Source organism: Macrobrachium nipponense, chromosome 24, assembly GCF_015104395.2.
Source record: "Macrobrachium nipponense isolate FS-2020 chromosome 24, ASM1510439v2, whole genome shotgun sequence".
Taxonomy (NCBI): domain Eukaryota; kingdom Metazoa; phylum Arthropoda; class Malacostraca; order Decapoda; family Palaemonidae; genus Macrobrachium; species Macrobrachium nipponense.
This window is the reverse complement of record NC_061091.1, coordinates 13509168-13533259: the sequence shown is the minus strand read 5'-3', so window position 1 is coordinate 13533259 and position 24092 is coordinate 13509168. Positions and strand designations below refer to the sequence as shown.

At 34.8% G+C, this 24092-nt stretch overlaps 2 protein-coding genes across 44 annotated transcripts in view; one reads left to right on the top strand and one right to left on the bottom strand.

Moving 5' to 3' along the window:
- The window catches only part of LOC135205461 (uncharacterized), a 512397-nt gene that overhangs the window by 230002 nt on the left and 258303 nt on the right, over nucleotides 1–24092 (bottom strand). The gene's annotated exons all lie outside the window — the stretch shown is intronic.
- The window catches only part of LOC135205456 (neuronal acetylcholine receptor subunit alpha-7-like), a 479209-nt gene that overhangs the window by 386849 nt on the left and 68268 nt on the right, over nucleotides 1–24092 (top strand). For 20 of the 42 annotated variants that reach the window (XM_064236060.1, XM_064236073.1, XM_064236063.1 and 17 more), the window contains one exon: nucleotides 1746–1832. The exons of 18 other annotated variants lie outside the window; for them this stretch is intronic. In XM_064236060.1, coding sequence (XP_064092130.1) covers nucleotides 1746–1832 — 87 coding nt within the window. Of the gene's footprint in view, nucleotides 1–1745; nucleotides 1833–7179; nucleotides 7267–24092 lie in introns of all 42 variants that reach the window. 4 more of the 42 variants (XM_064236071.1, XM_064236077.1, XM_064236098.1 and 1 more) reach the window with 1 other exon arrangement.

Genomic DNA, 24092 nt, shown 5'->3' with positions numbered 1-24092 from the left:
CATATATATACTATATATATATATATATATATATATATATATATATATATATATATATATATATATATATATATAGACGAAACTGTTAAACCCATCGAATGCTTCGGATCGATTCAAAGTTTCACTTTATCTTCTATGTTGCCCCATCTCCCGGGCGCCCCCCCATAACAACTTATATTGCATGAATAACCCAAAAAAAAAAGAAAAAAAATCCCGCCCCTTTTTTTCCTGTTGCCATGGTAACCACAGGCGGGCACAAAATCTTCTGCTCTTAATACTACTACTACTACTACTACCACCACTGACTACTGTAATTACTATTACTACCACTACTACTACTACTATTACTACCACAACTAAAACCTCTGAGTTTTGCAAACGTGGCAACAGTGTATTCAGAGAGTTACATAGTCATTCCATACTTGGAAACCGGAGGGGGACGAACTCTTTTAAATAGATTTATCATTTGTATATACCTTTTATTTACACAGTTATTCTAATTCGGTTGTGCGTCATCTGTACTGACTTCCTTCTTGAATAGCTTTGAAGAACACTAAAAGAATGTAAAGCAAAATGATGATGATAAATAATAATATCTGACCTGCAAGTGACGCGTCTTGTTTATTGCCATTGTTATTATTATTGTTTCTCTTAATATTATGATTCCTGTTCTTGTTGTTACAAATCTATAATACAGACTATATTCGCATTACACGTTCCCATTACTACTGTTCTGTTACTATTACTAGTCTCATTAGCTGACGTCTCTTCAAGGAGAAATAAAATGGAAAAAAGCAAAACACCCATCCACATCACTTTTAAAACCTCAATCAATACCGCTGCGTAAACCATTGCGCAGCCTACTAACTTTTTTTACATTTTATTTTTTTTCTCTCTCTCTCTCTCTCTCTCTCTCTCTCTCTCTCTCTCTCTCTCTCTCTCTCTCTCTGTAGCGCGCGTTTCGTTCCTTCCACATCATCAACGTCACCAAATCCATCATCACGGTCACCGCCATCGCACCCCTTTCTGCCATCATCATCCTTATAACCACCACATTAATTATGTACATACAAAAACCTAAAAACACATTCATTGGCCCCTATGGCTGTCGGGCGGGGCACTGACAGGCTCTCTCCCTCCCCCCCTACCCCTCCCACACTCTCTTTCTCTCTCTGTTGCTTGTCACCCACAAAATTCCAGGAACGGACGTTATTTGTCGAGATGAAGACTAGACCACAGAATCAGTAATTTTTGCTAAGGAGGAAGGAAGGCCTCCAGGGACCTGCCTGACAGCCATAAAAACTTATAGATGCAGTCCCAATTAACACGTTGGTTGAACGGTTAAATGCGACTGCACACCTGGGATTTGAGAAAGGAAATTATAAAATAGAATAAAGCCATATAGTAAAATCATTCTTTCCGCTGAAGAGCGGAGAGAAGAATACAATCTACAGCCTATTTCCCCCCCGCCCAACCCCCCACTCCCGCCCTTAACCCCTGCTGATAATCAACATCCAGAGAAAAAAAAACCACCACCACCACCAAACAATATAAAATAGACTAAATAATGATAGAACGAGAAAAATAACAAACCACCCACGAAAGTGTCTCACATTCAAGGCGGGCAGCTTTCGCGGTTGTTTGTTTTTTTATATTTTTTTTAAAAGCCCGAATAACCTTATTTGTTTACTTTTTTTATTTTTATTTTCCATCACTGACGTGTTTGCCATCCTTGTCTCTTGCAGGGGTTACCATTCTCCTCTCCCTGACAGTTTTCCACAATCTGGTTACCGAGACGCTGCCCCAAGTATCGGACGCCATGCCTGTGCTAGGTAGACACTGGTGGTAACACATTGACCACACTGCGACCTATGCTACTACACCATTTTTATGAATAATCTCTCTCTCTCTCTCTCGCCTTGGGTTCATCAAATCCAACCGCCGGCTGGTTGAGACGAGGGGGCGGGGGAGTCCTCGAGAGTATTCAATTGGGATGGAGGATATGCCGTCTTGTCCGAACTGTATGTATGCCCATACATATACACAGAAGAGCAACAACAACACACACACAGCTATTGATATATATGCATGCATACATACACACACACATATATATTATATATACATATACATATATATATACATACATATATATATACACACAGATACAAAAACACGTTTTCCATCTTGCTAATATATATATATATATATATATATATATATATATATATATATATATACATATACAGGTGTATGTATATTTACACACACACATATATATATATATATATATATATATATATATACATATACACACACAGCTACAAAAACATTTTCCATGTTGCCGATACAGCCACAAAACTGACACACATAACGACATACGCGCACACACAAAGAAGACGAATAAAAATAAAAACTTAAAATCGTCGTAAAATGTACAATTAATGTAAGCGGACACACACACAAACCCACAACACATACGTACAGTAACAATAAACAGCTGCTCGGGAACTGGCGGCAGTCAGAGAAAGGGGGGGAGGGGTTTTGAGGGGAAACAGAAAAAAAATAAGTAGTAGTAGAAACCTCAGAAGGCAACGAGATGGCGACCCATGATGAACCCAAGGCAGAAAAAAAGAGAAACGAATATCTAATTTGTGTAATTTCAGGTGTCCATAACTATTGATGTCCCACTTCGCTGTTTTTTCCAGTGTTATTAAATAGAATGGATGATGGATGTCTTACATCAACAACAACAACAACAACCACAACAAAAATTTGCAAAAAAAAAAAAAAAAAAAAAAAAAAAAACATGATGTCGTATGGCTTAATCTGTGTGTCACTCAGCATGTCAATTGGTGTTGAGGCAAATGAAACTGCTTAATAGTGATTACTCCTTTTTTTTTCTTTTTTTTTTTGGTCAGACAGACTTCCAACCTCCAAACTGTAACTGATTAACCGCCGCGTAAACCTCGATCTGATGTTAAAGGGAGAAATACGGCTAATTATAAATATGACATGATAAAGAAGTGATCTGCTTTAGATTTAAGTGTAAAACTTTTCTTTATTAGTTTGTTTACTTCTAATGAATATGCCGTTGTTCCCTCTCTCTCCTTGACTGTGTACACGTAACTATATATGAGTTTGGCAAGAGTTTTTTTCATGTGTTCTTTATTTCTACTTAGTTTGTTTTCCTTCGTTTACGTTGCATAAAGTATCGTGTTTTTTTTTTCGCAGAATCTATTTACTTTGACCTCTAGTAAGCAGCTAATGGATGTTTTTCAGAGCATTAAGTTGAATTCTCATAAATCTATAGCGATTTCAGTGATTACCTGTTGTTGCTGTCTGTCCTCTTGTAATAGCTACCAAAGGTTGACGGGTCTGTAAGTGTTCATTCGGTGGTGTGACGTCAGCTTTTGTCTCCGTCGTGTGTAGTTTGGCTAACTAAATGTCACTTCCCTCACAGACAACTAACAAAATCAACTAACAAAATATCTGTCTGCATATTTATAAAAAATGTACACATACTACATACACACATATATACATACAATTACACATTATACATACATACATAAAAAAATATACATATGTATATATATATATATATATATATATATATATAAAACCTTCAATATTCACTGCTCTCTCTCTCTCTCTCTCTCTCTCTCTCTCTCTCTCTCTCTCTCTCCTATTCACTACACGTTTTTATTTTCATGAAATACCTAAAATCTCCACAAACAGTTACCATCTGCTGGACATGTACACAGATATATATATAAATAATGCGAACACCTCGTTAAAGCTGTATAGGACCAAAGGTTAGTCCGATGTTGACTGAAACGGTCAAACATATTTTGGGAAGCAATCTTTAGTGAACAACCCATTATTGCATACAAACCCTATACCAGCAACACACACACACACACACACACACACACACACACACACACACACACATATATATTATATATATATATATATATATATATATATATATATATATATATACACTTTTAATGACCAGTTTTATACACATAAGCAACAAATCAAGATGAAGTGATCGTATAACTTCCTATTGAAAAAGAAATGGTGGGATCATATCAAACGTCAAAATTCCAATAATCATCATGTGAACTGATACCTTACCGAAGCTTCCTGTTCCTATGTTACTAACTAATACGCCGAGATGGTCACAACAGGCATGCAATACTATAACACTAGGCAACTGCAATGTTTATGGCTTCAGATCTTTCGTGCCTTCGACATTTTAAGTCCTCTGCATATTCCAAAAGAACTGATTCCTAACAGAGGTTTCTGAAAACACGACAACTGGATAAAATGTCATGAAAACTCTTCAAAACGCTCTAAATGTTTCTGCAATTTTGATCATAGAAAAACAAGAGCTTTTAACACTTTTTTTGCAATATTTTCAAAAGTTACATAATTTACGAAAACTTCAAGACGACAAGAGGTCACGAGGATGTAAGACTCGATAAAATGGTAGTCACTACGGAAAAGATCACAAATCATTTAGATAATGTTGAAACGACCGGAATACGATAATGTTGAAACGACCGGAATACAGTCAAAACTATATGGATACCCTGATATGAATATTAAATACATTTCAAGAACTTGAAAAGGAATTAAATTTATGAAATTGCCAGGCATTCATGATTTCCAACTGACAGCTACTAATATCTACAGAAATTAAAATGTCGTCATCACTTTTCAAAGCCTTTCCTGAAAAAGTCTTACAGTGTGAATGAATACAAAAGGACAACAGCATTCCAGTCTACGGTGATCGTTACAAGAGAAGGCCTAAGGATCTACGATGCTTTTACGCTGAAGAATCTACGAAGCCACTGGAAGTGATTTGGAAAAAAGTGTATCACTGACAGAGAAGTTTTAGTGTTTGTTAACTACTTCTGGTTCCCTCCAAGAGGTGCTTAAGCATCGCCAACGTTACTGAAAACTGTGACACCAGCTCTTCATGAGCCTACGAGAAGTTATCTGTGCTCAAGACATGGTGTAAAAAAGATTCATACAGGCCCTTTGATAACCCGAGCAAAAGTTACGACTGACTATGGTATGACGTAAGACTAACAACAAAATGAGCGAGTGATTACTAAGAAACTAATCATTCTGTTTGCTTGTCTCTACGAGGTAGTCATAGTACTCCTTTCAAAACATTCTACAAAACATCTTACTTTTGAGCAGTAACGCTCTTCGATGTGAACTCTGTGACAGAAGCCCACGATTCTGAAAGCAGTTTCGAAATATTATATATATATATATATATATATATATATATATATATATATATATATATATATATATATAATATCAGGCAGCTGACACTACAACGTTGCCAAGAGGATCTTTCGGTTGCATCTGAAACAACAACGACTGGAAAAGACGACCTTCCTTTCATCGAAAGTATATACAACATTCTTTTGCGACATGACAAAAAAAAAAGTGGCTGTTACTCCATTCCTGAGGAAACACAGGAACAAAACAGTTACATTCATAAGGACTCAGAATTGGGAACATGGAGACACAAACTTCATTCCAGAGCCTAAAACACAAACCTCAACCGCTTAAAAATTGTGATACCACGATTCAGTTACAAGTAAAAAAAAATCGATTGAAAAACGAAAAAGAGTAATGCAAGACGAATCCTCACAACACATAAACCAAGCACCATTCTCACATTGTGATAGGTACATATGTGGAAATGTTGTATGTATGTTTGAATATATATAATATATATATATATATATATATATATATATATATATATATATATATACATACTATGTATATGCGCGTGTTTGTCGATAGTGTACACACAGACATAAACAAAATAAGATACACTCAGTATGTTCGATTATTACTTCAAGCAAGAGCAACTGCAGTAAGCAACAACATGCCCAATTTCATTTGGACAACCCCAAGAAAAGATAAATTAACGAAGTGTCACATCCAACTAAAAGAAATGACCTTACACACCCGTAAACCTTTTTGATGTTTCCAGTGTTGCCAATGACAAGAAAAAACAAAACAAAAAAAATGAAAAAAAAAATTAATCCTCTAAGTCCCCAGTCCAAAAAAAAAGAAAAAAAAACTACCCTCCGTTCGTTCCCTAAGCCTGGCCCCTCCCACCCCCTCGCCCCCAATGCCACCAACTCCCTAAGGCTATTATGTACTTTTTTAATTATTGATTATTATTTTTTGATTTCTTGTGTTGTTGCTCCTACAGGTATGACCGTTCTTCTGTCCCTTTCTGTCTTCTCTTTAACCATATCAGAATTATTGCCAGTGACATCCGATGCAGTGCCACTGCTAGGTTAGATTTTGAGACAGTCCAGTGTGGCCGGGTTGCTAGCAACGAGAGATATAACTTCTTTTTTTTATTACCTTAACTTTTAACAGAATCTGCATAATTTAAGTCTTCCATATATATATATATATATATAAACATAAGCCGCCTCTCCTTTCAGACATTAGAGGATAGGTCTCTAGGACACATTTTATATAAGCTCTCTTTTTTTTAAATAATGGTCTTTTCTATATTCAAATTTCTCTTAAGAGTGCAAAACAGAAATGCTATTGTGATCCAGATGTTTAAAAACTTTTTTTGTAATGTGAAGTACTTTATGTGTTCCATAAAAGCTCGCCATACTCTAAAAAGAAAGCAATAAATTACGCCAAGTTTAGTTAAACCTCGTCAATTCTCATTTCATTCTTCTTCTCCTCCTCCTCCTCCTCCTCTTCCTCCTCCTCCATATATTTGTCTGATTTATCCTGGCTTTGAACTTGACTCTCTCTCTCTCTCTCTCTCTCTCTCTCTCTCTCTCTCTCTCTCTCTCTCTCTCTCTGTGAATATCTTCTGACCTAAATATCCAATTGCTGATTCATTGTCTACCCATCTGTCTAATCTGTGCCTTCTCCCTTCATCTAAAATCTGCTCTAGGTCAAGTAGTCCATGCTCCTTAATCGTACCATCCAATTAACTATGTTTCGCTCTCATAATTATGATAACCTCTTTACACATATTTATATATATACCATAGATAACATCTCTTTAATATAATGAAAAGATAATCTTATGTGTCCCCCCTCTTCTCCATATAACGGTACGTGTTCGGGACGTGGCCCACCCACGCCCCTCCACAGGCGTGACTGTTCTGCTCGCTCTCTGTGTCTTCTCTCAATTGGTAAACGAGACACTTCCCCAAACCTCGGACGCCGTTCCCCTTCTAGGTCAGCTGACAAACCAACCAAACCCATCCCCATTCCTTCCCCTCAACAACCCACTCCCCTCCCCAAACCCCAACCCGCGTACAACCACACGCCATTCACTTCCCCCCATCCCATTCCTAGTCCCAACCATCCGAGACCCGAACCTCATTGCCATGATTTTCCTCAGCCTTACACCCAAAGTAATCCTGCGAAGTTCTTTGCTTTGCGCTCCCCTCCCCACCCTGCCCACCACACCACCCCCTACCCCATTCCCGAAAACATTCCAGTACCTGAATATTTCGTTCTCCCCCCCCCCCCTTCCCCTCGGACATCTGTGTTCATTATACGACTACTGCAATTCCCAGTTCACCATTTCCCCCAACCCCCATCCCCAACGCCCCCCGCCCAATCCCAAATCGAAAGAAGGAAAAAATGAAACTTTGTTGAGGACATCTATTTATTTTTAAGCGTTTAACCTCGGTCAAATTTGCCGGTGTGTTTAAAAACTTAGCTGCAGTGTATTAATCAACTTCTGTTCTGCTTTTATTAACATTTGATTTCACATTTGATTTCATTTCCATAAACGTACTCATGTCAAAATAACGCTTTACTCTCCCATGCATTTTTAGGGGTGTAATTAATTCTTGATCAACATCAAAGCCAAAATCGAGACGAGGCTAAACCCATCAGTGGCATTTTCCCTGCAATTTCAACATGGGACTTACTGACGCCTAGTGACTTTGGTTTCTGTGGTCATTCTTCTCATAAAATATGATTTTCTTAACATGTATGAACATTTACCCCCTTAAACATAGGTTAAACTCAATACTCATAATTAGGCAAAAATCTCATAACCGAGCTGATTAATAAATTCAGAACAATTTTTTCATGTCTTTTAAACTTTCAAAAGTAATCTCGCATAATGGTAAAGATTCATTTAAACCACGGTCATTGGCTTTAACGCCCCCCCCCCCTTTTTTTTTTATCTTCCCGACTGGGAAATCATTTTCTCAACAAACTCAAGGCAATGTTAATGCAACTTTCGTCCTAAAGCAGAAATTACAGTAGAACGACTGGACACAACTGGGCTGATAAAAAAATATTAAGAATATATATATATTTATAACCGCATTATCCATTGCTTGTATCGGCATTTAAGCTTTCTGTTTACTCAGCTTCAAATCCATCATTACTTTACAAAATCTTGTGCAATCAGAACATTCGGCCACATCATGCAATTGCTTGTAACTGCGATAAATTTAGTTTGATAAACATATATTGAGTAAAACCTCTTTTGCTATTAGCATGCCTACTAAATTTACATTCTTAATGAGACAATTGACCACTAGACTTCCCATACAGACGCATATAGCAAACTATTCATGAAAAACATAAATTTTCATCTGAGTTTAACAGCGCTTCAGTATACCAATTGAAAAAATTCAGAATATCCCGTTTCCGAAATGTATTGCTATCCTCCTTAAATATATCTGAAAATTAGGATGATTATATAAGTCACAGTTAATACTAGAACAGAAAATTGAAACGCAATAGATCAAAATTTTATATCAATTGAAAAAGTTTCGCCTTGAATAAGAATTAAGTTAATCTGAATACGTTTTCTGCATGCACTTGTCTAGTAAATCTAACAATGAAATAGTGCTTGCATATCAATGACATCAGTGAATTTTTCTATACCAGAACTTGTTGAAAGTTGTGTTAATGCCTTCAAATCTAAAACGAATCAACAACACTGAAGCAATGGGTCTCGTCAATATCAGCTCAACTTTCTTGCAAAGAAATTATTATTATTATTATTATTAAGAGGTAGCTTTAACAGCAAGTCGAGATGAAGCACCTGACTAATCTAATTTTACCCCGCGAGAGTAAATTATCGTGAGAAAAAATACAACTAAAATTAACCACATAAATCAAATTTTCTCTTTTAAAAAATGTATTTATGTTCCTTTACCCTAACTGAGAATAAGCTTTATTTATCTATTATTAATTTTTGTTTGTGTTAATAATCGGAGCATAATCATTAAAATCACTGGGTGTTCACGCCCTACCTAAGGTGAACAGTGTATGTAACTCGTGTGTGTCTATTGACCTTCTCAATAACAACAAGCCAAAAGTTTTGCTTTGTTCCCCTCTTATCCCCTGAAAAAGCAGTTGGTAAACTTGACCGAGGATAAACGATCGACCAAGAAATTTCTCTTTCCCATGGACTGCTTCGACTCACTGCATCTTCTCCTCTCCCCTTTCCTTAAAAGTCGCCCTGCCAACTCAAAAAAAAAAAAAAAAAAAATCGAAATTTGCTTCTAACTCTGAAATGCCATACAGATTGTGTGTCTCTCTCTTTATTTTTTGATCTCTTAACTACGGTACCCACGATCTAATATCGTCCATTTCGTGGCCCTAATTATGACCATTGTCACTTGCACTCCTCTTAATTAATTAATGACCCTCAGCGATGACCAGCACTCTTAATTATTCACTTCAATTTCTTGAAAGATTGGAAAACCAAGTAGAAGACTTAAAAGAAAAACATAAAATAATAATGGCTGTGTATATGTTTTCAGTGCTTTAAGTAATTAGGCCTTGTAACTACCTTGTCGATACTCTTAAAACTATTTTCTTCGAATAAATAAAATCCTCTGCAGGAAACATTTTACTTGTGTAAAACATCTGCATTCTATGTAGTCGTGTATGTGCGTATGTACGTATGTATGAATTTCATAATATATTATATATATATATATAAATATATATATATACTATAGTATATATATATACCTATGATGTACCTACACATATATATCTATATTACTATATAGTATATATACATATATATATATAATATGATACATATACATATATATATATTATATATACATATATATATATATATATATATATATATATATATAAATCATACATATGCATACATATACTAATTTACATCTAACAGATAGACAGACAGATAGACGGATATTCTATAACAAATTGTTTATATAAAAAGTAATCACAACACTTCCTACGCATAATTACGAAAAATGTGTTTTAACGCTTCTAAGAATGATCAAGAACATGGTAATGTAAACAACTCTTGATGAAATAATTGGTGTTCCTCAATGATAAATTCGTCATAATCTTCACTCTGTCACTAATTCAAATTTTTATATTTCTAAAAGTGTAAAGGATATTTCAACTAAAACTGTCAGAAAATGCGCAGTGTAGACAAGATTGGCCTCTGCGTTTTTTTCTCGTTAAATTTATATATAAGATAAATATTCAGTTGCATTTCACCAATTAAAAACCTGGATCACATGCTACCAACATCGTCCGTGAATTATTTTTATAATTTTTATACCTCTATAGTACGAACACAGATACAGTTGATACAGTTTTATAATGTAAATATAATAATTATATCATATATATACTATATATATATATATATATATCATATACATGCATATATATTTATACACACATACATATATACATACATGTGTATATATACATGTATGTAATATTATGTATACATACATTTCGGGGTAACAAATCAAGCTTCTACATTTATTAATTCTGTTAAATCTCCATTTCACTTTACACTAAGAATTTGCCTAATAGTTTGTGATCACAACAGGAGTGAATAAAAAGGCAGGAATGCATAAACGTCCTCCACAAACACTTGCTAAGAATCGTAAAGGTAACCTGAATTTGGCAACACTCCTCGTCAGGGAGAGATAGGCGTAGTTATGGTAATGAATTAAGATTTTGTAATGAACTAACAAAAAAAAAACAAAAAAAAAACAATTCCTTCACAATGACAGAACAAGGGTGAAATAAAATTGACTATATATCGGTCACAATTCACAAGTTTCTATACATATTTCTTTACTCATCTTTGTTAGTTTGGAAATCCCTGGAAACTTCTGTAATATATATATATATATATATATATATATATATATATATATATATATATATATATATAATATATATATATATACACATATCAGGAACCTGATACTGATTCCCGTATTCTCTCAAAATTCTATTTCAAAGTTTTATGGAATCTTATAGTAACTGCTGTTACAGATGACTTCATGTTTTTCCATAATCATATTGCAGAATCCTTTCTTCAGGTGTAATGTAAAATTAGTTTTTAAACTGGACACTTGTAGCATATTTCTAAAATTAGGTGCCTAATGATTTAACTACAATTTGCCATCTTGATTTAAAACTCGTATTCAGAGCTATATGATTTTTTTCTTTTGCTGATTAGAATGTACGAAAAAGTGAGTATGCCGCTTTTATTAAGGATGAAGTGAGGGAGGAAACCTCATTTTTTTTTAGACAATAAGTATAGCGTTTTTAATTTGGATGGGTAACTTTTGATTTTTAAGTACGTCATTTTAAATTCTGATTTCTAACTGCAGGCAATCGAGGGAAATAAAGTTTTGTTATCCGTACATCATATCTGCAGCTTTAACATTAACATTAAAGATTGTGAAAGCTTCGATTGACTATGAAATGACAAAAAAAAAATCATTTTTGTAAACATTAACTTCGACTTTCCAGCCGTTATACCTTGCTTTAATGAACTTCAATACATAAAATAAAAATAATAATGGTAACTTCATACTTAACAATATATACAGTAATGGTGACCGGTATATATCAAATCATATATCATATTATATTAGATTATATATTAAATATATATACATATACATAGATAGATGGTTATACTGACCATCCCCTTTGCTTCTTGCCTATCAAAAAATTCTTGTAGTTCAACACTAGTTAGAAAAAATACAATTACGTAGAAGCTTGAAGCAGAAACACCAGACGCGTAGCTATTTCCTATCCTACCAGATCCAGTCTGCGACCGTAATTATTGCAGTAACGAATCAATAACAGAATTTTCAGAATTGTTCAGTCGTACGATGCTCCACTGCAGCATTTAAACCAATTAAACCAAGAGACATATAGTATGTTTCCTAAATCACCGAAGAAAATTGAATGCGACTAAATAACGCCATATCTAAGTCCACAAAAAAATAACGCCATATCTAAGTCCATAAAAAGTCAAGTAATGAACGCAACCAGCAATAAGGTCTATACAACATGAATTTCAGGTCCTTTAAACCACATATAGCGAATCCTGAGTATACATTTAATCAATTTAAATGAATCTCCGTGGCTCATTAAATATAAAAAACCCGAATTGACATTAAATTTCGCTAATTTCAAGATTTCATGACTTTAAATTTGGCCAATTTCAAGATTTCATGACTTTAAATTTCACGAATTTCAAGTTTTAATTTCACTAATTTAATGTTTTCGGAATACTTTAAATTTCACTAAGTTCAAATTTCGGAATTCTTACTCTTTAAATTTCGCTAATGACCAGTTTTCAGAACACTAAATTTCACTCATTTCTAGTGCTCGGAACACTTTAAATTTCACTAATTTGAAGTTTTCGGAATTCTTTAAATTACGCTAAATTAAAGTCTCGGGAGCGATGCTATGAAAAACGTTTTGTTTATCCTCTAAATCGCTGTTGTAGAAGCGGTGTTAAACGCTTCCGGAAATTCAATTAACCATAATAATCCCTAACCCAAAACAAAACTTTAAATAAGGTCATAACTAAGTTACTTATGCAGTGGAAAAAGGTTAAATAACTAGACTTTTTTTTTAAATCATCTGTCGGGATGAGATAAGTCATAAATCGCTATAATCTAACACTTAATAATCCTGAAACCAAATCTTTCAACTATCTAAGTCAAAAGTCCCACAAAATAGATCCAATGAAAAAGTCTGTAATTCATTTGTGTGGCTAATTCAATATACAACGGCATCAAAGGGCAGCGCAAAGTCTTATCATTAACATTTGGCCCGGCTTGTATGTATAATTAATACACGCTCATGTGCATGTATATGTATACATGTGCGTCCAGACATTAAGAGCGCAGGCGACAAAAGTCCCTGTATCTACATTATTTACAAACGCAAGTTTATATACATGAATGTGCGTCTTGGGTGCGCACGCGTACGATGCGTTTTTATATAAAATCACTTACTTCAGTGAACACAAAGTCTTCTCCAAATACCACTGGCGAGCCGCTCATTTTCGCACTCGTTGATTAAATAGGTCCAAGAAAGACAGGTGCTAGCCAATCACGGCCATTCCCGTCAAAATCCAACAAACTATGCTTGATTCCTTCCATCGGGTACTGCATATTCCATTTTCCCCTTGTGTTGCCACTAAGTTCTCCCCTCTCTTTTCATGTGTTGGATGTGATAACTCCCTCGCCATAAACGTTGTTGAAGTGTTTGTCTCCTCCGTTTCCTGAACGGGAACGTTTTTAACTTAAACCACATCTACTACCGTTGCAAATGGAATGCAAAGAGAGAAAGTGCAGCGGAAAAAAAGCTGATTTTCCCAGCAAGCCTTTCACGAGTCACTCTACAAGAGCATTACACAGACACCACTTCACGATTTCTCCCAGAGACCTCCCTTTAAACTCCCTGTGACAAGCATAAATTCCTTTTTTTTATATTTTTCCTTTCCAAAAGGACAAGTAAACACCCAGCCATCTGTGAACGGAAACTTATCATAATTGTTATCTTGTTAAAAAAAACACTGGACGGTCCCTATCAATATTTTTTTATGGTCCAAACTTGTTCACCATAACACTTGCTCGTCATGTAGATAAAACACCAAAAGGAAAAAAAATTTGCAAGTTTTCGTTCTAATGTAATTTGCTCTAATCAATATATTTTTTTGTCCTTTAGTTATAGAGTTCATAATAAAACTAAACTCCTCTTTCAGAATTCCTACTCATATATCAACAACTTGACATCACTTCCACAAAGCATACTTGCTGCGGTACCGTATCTTTTTTGTCTGTATTTGCATTCATCCCTACTCTTTTAAAAGCTACCGTCGTCAGCAGCATGAAGATTGGAACTCAAGTCCCGGTGGGTTATTATTAGAAAACTTTTGGCATCATCAGCGTCATTAATAGCATACTTTGTGTTTGTCACGCACAGAGTCAACTGGAACATAAACTTTCCATAATATCTTCATTACATCTCATTTTCCTTTTCATATTTCGCTACATTTTACCTTTCAAGTCAACTTCAACTGAAAATTATTCCCTCACCCCCACCCCCTCTCTCTCTCTCTCTCTCTCTCTCTCTCTCTCTCTCTCTCTCTCTCTCTAGGGTCCTTCAATTCCTTTCAATTCTACAAGTATTCCCTTTTCCCTCATTCTGCTCTATTACAGTATATATATACATCAACTCGACAGAAACCGGGATTTTGTAACTCGATCCTAAAATATTGCACTAGGAAGGGGCGGAGTTGAAAGATATTAATGTTCTTGTTTTTTATACCATTGTCTTATTCGTGAAAAGGTCACATATATATTTCATCTCATTATATCCTTTACCATCTTGACACTGTAAAGCGAGCTTCGTGTCAGCGTATTTTGAAAAATGTTAAAAACTACGGTAGGCTCATATTATTTAGGTACGAGACCTATCCAAGTACATTTTTCCGCTGAACGATATAACTAGAAAAGTCAGGAACAAATCTGTCACGACTAATATCTTAAATTATTTGCAGAATTCTTCCTTTTCCCCACAATCACTGAGGTTCTTAACGCATAAAACAAATTACTCGCGGGAGATTTACTAATACACAAACACATACAAACACACACACACACCATATATATACTATATATATATATATCTATATATATATATTATATATATATATATATATATATATGGGCTCCCTTTTATTAGATGGAACCTGTTTTACAGAAAATATTTCAGTCATACAATACACACACCACACACACACACACACACACACATATATATATATATATATAGATATTATATATATATATATATATATATATATATATATATATATATATATATATATATATATATATATATATATGTGTGTGTACATGTGTAAATATAATATATATATATATATTATATATATATATAATAGATACCATATATAATAATATATATATATATATACATATATAATATTTATTTATACAACTCAACGTACGTGCGTGCGCATGCATGACAAACAGATGAAAAGCAATATCAACCAGACATAACCTCTGTATTCGATTTCAGACACAATGGAGTCATTGGCTAAGTAACTCAGCCATTCATATTTAAGCTTTTTTTTTTCTTTTTTGAACACTTTCCACACCAACATTAACATATATACACTTAGAAACACCACAGATAAATCTTGGGTAAAAATATCTCAAAGTTAAAGACCGATAGCAGCAGTTTTCTCCCAAGCAGTTTGTAATACTATCGACTCTCTCTCTCTCTCTCTCTCTCTCTCTCTCTCTCTCTCTCTCTCTCTCTCTCTCTCTCTCTCTAATACTTCTACGTTTTCAATTTTCACTAGCCCCTATTGAAATGATAGAAAAATAGCAGCATTATCAGTAGCAAAATAGACCATTACTCTCATTTAAGGCTTCTAGCGGAACTATAAAAATAAATGAGTTAATTCCGTTTATTTTTTTCCACTGCAATTATAACTTACTTTTTCCCATTGCAAACTGTGTAACAACGACCATTAAGCTGAAAACTCGATTGGCGGACACCCAAATCTGACATCCCAGCGATTGGTATATAGGCTTTAATAATTATTCACTGGCGTTGATACTGAAGTGTCTCTTGGGACGTTGGGATCGGTTAAGATTGCAAAGTCTGGAGAGACCCGTGAACGTGGGAGTGACTGCTACTGAAATGTCAAACGCTGCACTTCCATCTATAGATAGATGCTTTATATACGTATGGATTCAGATATGTGGACGTAGGAATACTTACTCATACACAAATGTACAGACACGAGCAAACACAGAAACATATTCGACTGCATCTTGATATACGTATCAGGCCGTATTGGCCATCTTAGGCACGAACATATGTTAATTCAATTTTATTCCACATAGGAAAAATCAAGAGTTTTTCTTAGAAAATGCCCAACAGCTTGGTCCTCCAATGGACGTCTTCTTGGAGCGTTTATTAAGGAATACTTTCCTTAATAAACGCTCCAAGAAGAGGTCCATTGGAGGACGAAAATGTTGGGCATTTTCTAAGAAAACTCTTTTCATTTCCCTATGTGGAATACAATAAAACGTATCAAGATATATGTCTATGCACAAGTGCTCATACACATGCAAAACATGTATCACCAAATGACATACATTTTTCCATGTCTTCTTTCAGATGTAAATGTTACGTAGACATTTATTTTTACATACAACCAGACACGCATACTATCATTATACATACATTACCAATAAGAGGAAAATTGACGGATGTCTGAAATAAGCAATAATTCTTTTTCCTAATAAGAAACAACCAAGAATGCTAACCTTCTAAAAGTACTATCATGAATTCATATGTTATTATATTACCACAGAGGATGATATCGCTCTAAACTTAAGGTATTTAGGGGACGGTGGTGCGCTAATAATTTTAAGCAAGAATATTGCTAGATTAATTCCATGTTTTTTTGTCTGAATTAAAAAAAAAATAATCTTTAACTATGTAGCTGCAGCGAAGATGTACTGACCCTCATCTTTATAAACTACATTGTATACTAATTCCGAAAATGTCATGAATGCAGGTTTCTGTTTTAATTAGACTTGTATTTTTCTAAAGGATGTTTAGATAAACCTAAGAAAAATGAATAACGTTGTGCATGTACGTGTTGATATAATAACTAAATAGAAGCTGTGAATTTAAATCTATAACAATTGTGTATTATCGCTGTAATGATGCAATCTGAGATACATATTTTAAACTACTAACAACAGTGTGTTAGAAAATCATATACACAGCCATTTTACCATGTTTCAAGTGAAAAGATTATTAGCTTTGTGTTTGCTTGATTCAGTTTCAAACAAAAAGTCTTGTTTATAAAGCTACCCGCTGGTTTTATAAGGAAGAAAGAACGCTACTTTATGTGCAGGAGATCAATTACTCCTTATACAAGACTCTCTGTATCCCTCTCTTTTTTTTTTTTTTTCTTTACGTTCTTGGTTTCTGTTGCATGTGGAAAGAAGGCCTGCCCTGATCAGCCTACTGGCTTTTTTGCTTTTGCAATATGATATATTTAGAGGATCACAGTATATATCTTTCCTTTATATTCCCATCCCATTTGGTTCTGACTAATCATGTTACTCATTTATGCAGATATACTTGTATATATGCATACGCCCGCATACGCACATAGAGGTATGCGAGCATATCATATATACATTTATAGCCATGCATTATACATATATATTCTATATAATGCATATATATGATATGTACGTATATGTGGCACTTATATGCCCTTTATACATATTTATGGAAAATCCAGGACTTGTATAGCAAGACCCCCGCCCCCGCCCCCCCTCCCTTTTATACATGTAAGTGCTTGCGCATGAGACCACGGCGCCTCTCATACAGCAGCGTGGAATATTTTTAAGTCTCTCTTCTCATGGGTAGCCTTCCTTCTTCTCCCCTCCCCCCGGCCCCTACATCTCCCCTCTTAAAACCTAACAGGGCGACCACCAGGGAAGGGGAAATTGACTGGTTATATATATATATATATATAAAATAGTGCCTACTCTGCTTTCCTTCTGTCTTACCTTTATATATATTCGTATATATATATATATATATATATAATTTGCATTTTTGCTTATGATAGCGATGCTGTTCTAATGTTCACAGAAGCACTGGAGCTGTTTGACATCACTTTGGTTTGCATAGGTCATGATCTATCATATATATATATAATATTAGTACTGTTCTCTTTATAAAACTTATATTATAAAACATGATATGCATAGAAATCATTCCCAAGCGGGTTTCTCCGGTAAGCGGAAGACCCCCACCCCCACCCCAGTGATGATGATGATGATGTTTCTGGTACCACAATCTCGGCGACAGGCGGTGGCATTACAATTCTGCTCTTACTTTTTTTTTCTTTTTTTTCTTTTTGTTTGCAACCAGCTGATAACATATTGACCTCTGTTTTACCGGAATTGGCGCACGTAAATTGATATCCGACCTCCACTCTTTCTCTCTTCGCCTGTCTCTGTTCTAACTTACTTCTTGCTCTTTCTTGCTCTGTCTATTCTTCTGCAAGACTTCCTTCTCTGAGCTGACTGCTGTTGCCGTCCTCAAGTGGCGGACCATTGTACCAAATGTAACCCCTAACTCTCTCCTAGTAATGACAGTCTCAGTACTGAACGCCAGTGTATAATCTGGTTTAAACCATAAACGTACCCCCCCCCCCGCCCCCAACTCATTCACGCTATTACTACCTCATGCGCGCTATTACCTCAACGGCCGGCAGCTATTTTTCAAGCCATCCTCCTCACAGTTCCGTTGCTAGACATTTGTCTTCCACCTTATGCTGAAAACTGCTTGCTGAAACCCTACGCCGCCCCCCCTCCACAAATATGCTGTTCTACTTTTTTATTATGGTTGATATTAAACGACAACTGTTATTCCCAGCTATTATTGTCTCAGCTCTCTTATCCATGCCTGAAAGAACGAAAAAAAAAAAAAACAATTGAATGCTTCCTTTAGTCACTGTAACTGCTGCCAGGGATGCTAACATTCCTTTTTTATATATATAAACACATGTATGTTATCATTTTCTAAGCTGTTATGATGTATGTTGACATTCCAGAACTCTGCATAAAACCAACAGCAAATATGACTGATCATTCTTTAACGGCAAAATGTAAATGCCTGGTATCATTCACACTTGATGCTTTTTTGGATATTTTTGTTCTAAAGTCAATTGCCAACAAAATCTACGAGACTCAGTTATTCCTTCTACATGACATCCATGGGTCAATTAAAAAAAACCATCTGTTTCATTGTTCTCAAACTTGAATCCAACCAAGCTTCAATCCAGACTTCATATCTCATTTTTTCTTCTAGCAACCTTGATTGATACCAATGGGACTCTGGCGCCCAGGTTTATAAGTGAACAGAAAGGCGTTATTACCCATTCAAAAGCAAATGCCAAAATGTGTCAAAAGCAACGAGAGCCAAAACGGCGTAAGAAATGACCTGACGTGTTTTGTTTGTAGTAACCATCACGAAGCATCACCATTTTAAATCATAGCAGTACCTGGCAATTGATCTGCAATAACCGAGATCTTGAATGCTTTGGGCCAACACGTTACTTTATTCTTAAAATGCTTTCTTCTTATTATTATTAGTAGTTTAATGGAACTTTATTGTTGGTGTCATCTTGATATTCATAGTGGTAAAAATGAGTTTTCCTTAGCACATGTCATAGTCTACGAAACTGCCATACTTAATAGTTAACAGAATGTACCACAATCGAACTGAATTATATTTACTTCTTAATGTTAACAAATAAAATGAGTACTACTATACAGAAAGAAACTACATTGTAACAGAACAGGCACAAAAAACCTCCGGCGATACTAATTACCTCCAAATTTGTTTCAGCAGATAAACATAAACATTTTAATTTTAAAATAAAATATATATATATATATATATATATATATATATATATATATATATATATATATAAATACACTAGAGTAAACACCTTCAATAGAGAATAAAATTAACTATGAAATCTCACAATTCTCTACATCAAGGTCACGATTAGATCTTTTAAACTTAACTGCAGTATTTGCAACATTCCCTCAATAAAAATACGTTGTGCTCAATTAAACGGTCATCTCCTATTAGTTTCATATATTAAAGATATTAAGATTATCATGATTAAAAGCAGCCTTAAATGGAAACAAAATTATAGAAAGGAAGGGGGAAAAAATTCGAGTAGCCGTAAAGATATGAGAACCTGGTGATTCTTTCTGCCACGGGGTCTAACCAAAAATATCTGAATTCACCATTGTTTCCAACTGTCAACCAGCTGTTAAAATATTGACTCGCTTCATACAACACACACAACCTACCCCCTGAATTTAGTCTGCTGTTCATCATGGCCAAAATGTTACCATAAGAAGTGGAATCTGAAACTCAAACTTATTTTCTCTCAATTACAACTAAAACTTATTTTTTCTCAAGCTTAATCTAATGACAAAACCTTTCAGAAGCAACAGTAATGCTTCACATACCCACTGTATTTTGAACAGTTTGTGTTCTAATTATAAACATATCTAAGACTTTTTTTTTTCTTGCTAGAATGAGAGAATGAATTTATATGACTCGGTGTTCAACATACTGAACTTGCGATGCAGATGGTTAAAAAAATATATGTATAATCCCATGAGAGGCAAATTTGCTAATTGAAACGAAACTAGGTTTTAAATAAAAACTATCAATACATCAGCATTTAAACAGCAAGTAAAATTAGCAAGATTATATCAGGGCATCTCAGGAGGTAAAAAAAATAAAAACTTAGAAAAAGGAACAGAAGATAAATTCTTAACTCCTTTAGGACAGCCAACACGACGCACATTCATTGTTTAAAACAAGTTTTGTTTAGTTTAGTTCAAACTGAAAACACGAACATTTCATCGTGAATTTATTTATATTCTAGACATAAAACTTTTGCAGAAAACTCAACTTGTATGAAAGAGATACTACACATAAACACACACATTCGTGTACACATACAACATAGCATGTGCATGACATAAAAAAACAGGTAAGAAACAGACACACAATACACCAAAGCCACAAATTCTCGATTACTTTACAAAGAAAAGATTCAGTGAACCTCAAAATGACATCCTAGATTACGACATTTCAATGCAGTCAGTTTACAGTGTAGCGTTATGTAGCATGAAAAACATACATAGGTATTCTGGTTTATGAGATAAATTCGACCACAAGCAGTATATTCAAATCTGAACACAAACACAGATAATACACGGAAAGACATATATACCTGCATTTACCCACCACACGTGCAAATGCATACAAACATATGAGAGCTTGTCTATCCCCGCGCGGATGCATGTAAGCTTGTTGGCTAGAACACCTGTCACACATGTATACCTATATATTTCCACATTCATACCCAAACACATGTGCTCCATCCCCGCCGCCAGCCCCCAGCCACCACCCCAAACCCCCCCAGATCCCCTGTTCATCTGTGTGCACACTTGTTTGATCGTATAAGTGTGCACATGCGCAGACAAATGCATTCAAAAGGTGAAGAATATATGCATGAGAGTTTCACTTGCCATAGACATCACCCCAGCTGTAAGACTTGAGTGCAAAATGACGAACAACAAGAGATCCTACCATCTCCCGAGTTTGTCTCCTGCCAGTCCTTTCTGCAGGCGGCTCACAACGAAGTAGAGGCTTGCGATCAAAAGATACTTTCCAAAAAAAAAAAAAAAAACAAGAAGGAAGTTTACCATTCGCATATACCAAAAACTCTCAACTGACAACAGATACCGACATTGATCACTTGGCGGTCGTTATGTCTATCTATAGCTGCCTCTCCGGGGGTGGATCTTTTCCCTCGTTACCTTGCAAGCAACAAACTACTCAATCAGTACTTCGAAGACGGCGGAGGGAACTCTAGCATTGACGGAAAGAAAAGAAAAGAAGTGTTCCGAAGAACGGGTCATATATATGCGATGTCCTAAACGCCAGAACTGAGCACAATATGGTTTTCTTTGAATTGAAAAAAAAAAAAAAAATTAAAATTCTTTGCCGCCTGAAGGTGATTCCAAAGAAATAGCCTTTTTTTCAACACACACACACACACACACACACACTATATTAGTATATAATATTATATATATATATATATATATTATATATGTATGTATAATGATTATTTGTATATATATATATATATATATATTTATGTTATACCATAGTATATACATGTATATGTACAAACATATATATACATATTTATCTATGCATACATATATACATATATATATATTATATATATATATATATATATACATATATATAATATATATATATATATATATATATATATATATATATATAAGCATATGACAGGAAACACGAATAGGAAAACAACAACAGAATCAGAAACAAAACACAGCGACAGGTCCCCTTTCCCATAAGTTACACACTTCGTGAAACTGGAAAACTTACTGTTTACCATTATCAGCTACCTTACCTACTGGGACTAAAATTCTTTCATAAATATCAATTAAAAGAAAAAAAAAAGTGATAGTAATCTGTGTTGAATAATACTCAAAAAAAAAACAAAAAAATAACGACCAGAATCTAAGGCAGCACTTTGTCCCTCTCCTAAGCAAAATGCAAATGCAACTCATTTTCCTTTTTTTTTTCTTTTTTTTTTGTGTCTTCAGTTTTCTCTCTTTCTCAAAGCCCGACATTTCTCCAAACCTCTCATATCTCGATAGAGTTAGAGAATCTCCCGCTGCTTCCGTTCTCGCTACATTATCTCTATTTTGTACATAAGACACAGAACATGATGATCGTTGCACATTTCAAAACGATTCCTGTACAATAACTATTACATGAAAGGTTTTTCGTGTTCGCCCCGGCCGTGATAGTCTATAGAGCTATATAGTATTTATTTGGCCAGCCAATCAGAAGACAGAAATGGGAATCTGGCCTCTCACTCTTCTCTCGTGCAACCTCCCAAGTGTGGAAAACTCACGTCGGCGTCAGACCCCCTGATTCAAGTGTCACTTCGCACGGCGCAAGCAGCACTTTGCTGGTAACCCATCCAATGAGAGTCATTCATGAAGGTCGACGACGTCCGGAAACCCGGGTTTTGCACACTTGACCGCTTCTTTTCGTCCTATTGCATGTACTACTTTTGAAAGTCCTAATCAACAATTAATGAGGCTGTTTTCGGCAGTGTCAACCCAAACTATAACAAACCATTAATACTCTATTTTTCAGCTCCAGGGAAAAACTTTAAGAAATGCTAATCGTGTGATATATCTAATATAAATCACAATCATCTAATTAATACTGTGTCTAAATATTGAACTAACTAATTCAAATTCTATCTTTTTTCAGCTTCATCATACCTCTAATCATACAATATATAACCTCATACAATGTATAACCTCTCTTAAAACAACACATCTAACAACACCAACTAAAACCTAACTCACCCAAAGGTCCTGATAACCGAAGAAGAAAACACACTATGCTAAGAAAGGCTATTTTTAATTTTCCCCATTCTAAACATTTTTCCCATTGGACGTAACCATGCTTTTTTAAAAATGGAAAAAAACATACAAAATATCGCTTTCTCACTAATTTGGGCAAATATCAACTCTCCTCTCTCCCTCGACATCCAAGTATTGATGGACTAAGCTCATATAAAGAATATATAAACGTATTTATAATTCCGTAAGATCCCTCAGAGTCAAGGAATCACGAAAAAAATATTATATATATACTTATTATATTCACAAATCTCCATTAACTGAAGAAACTAATCCCAAACCTCAAAACAGAAGTGTACAGGTTAGCCAAACTTGTAAATAAACTATTAAAACATACTCAATTTCAAATGGGAATCCCATTTTAAATGGAATATATTTTGTATTCCACACTCAATACAATATATAACAGTGTGGTATGCAAAAGAGAAAGAAAAAACAATTTTTTATAATGTATGAAGGCACTCATACGTGGGAATATATAAAGGTTACTCACTTCCCTCACTATCAAATTCAACCTTTCAATTACTCTGGGGCATCTTACCTCTTTATCGGTGTTTAATATTATATATATGTATATATACATATATAAGTATGCTTATATATACTTTG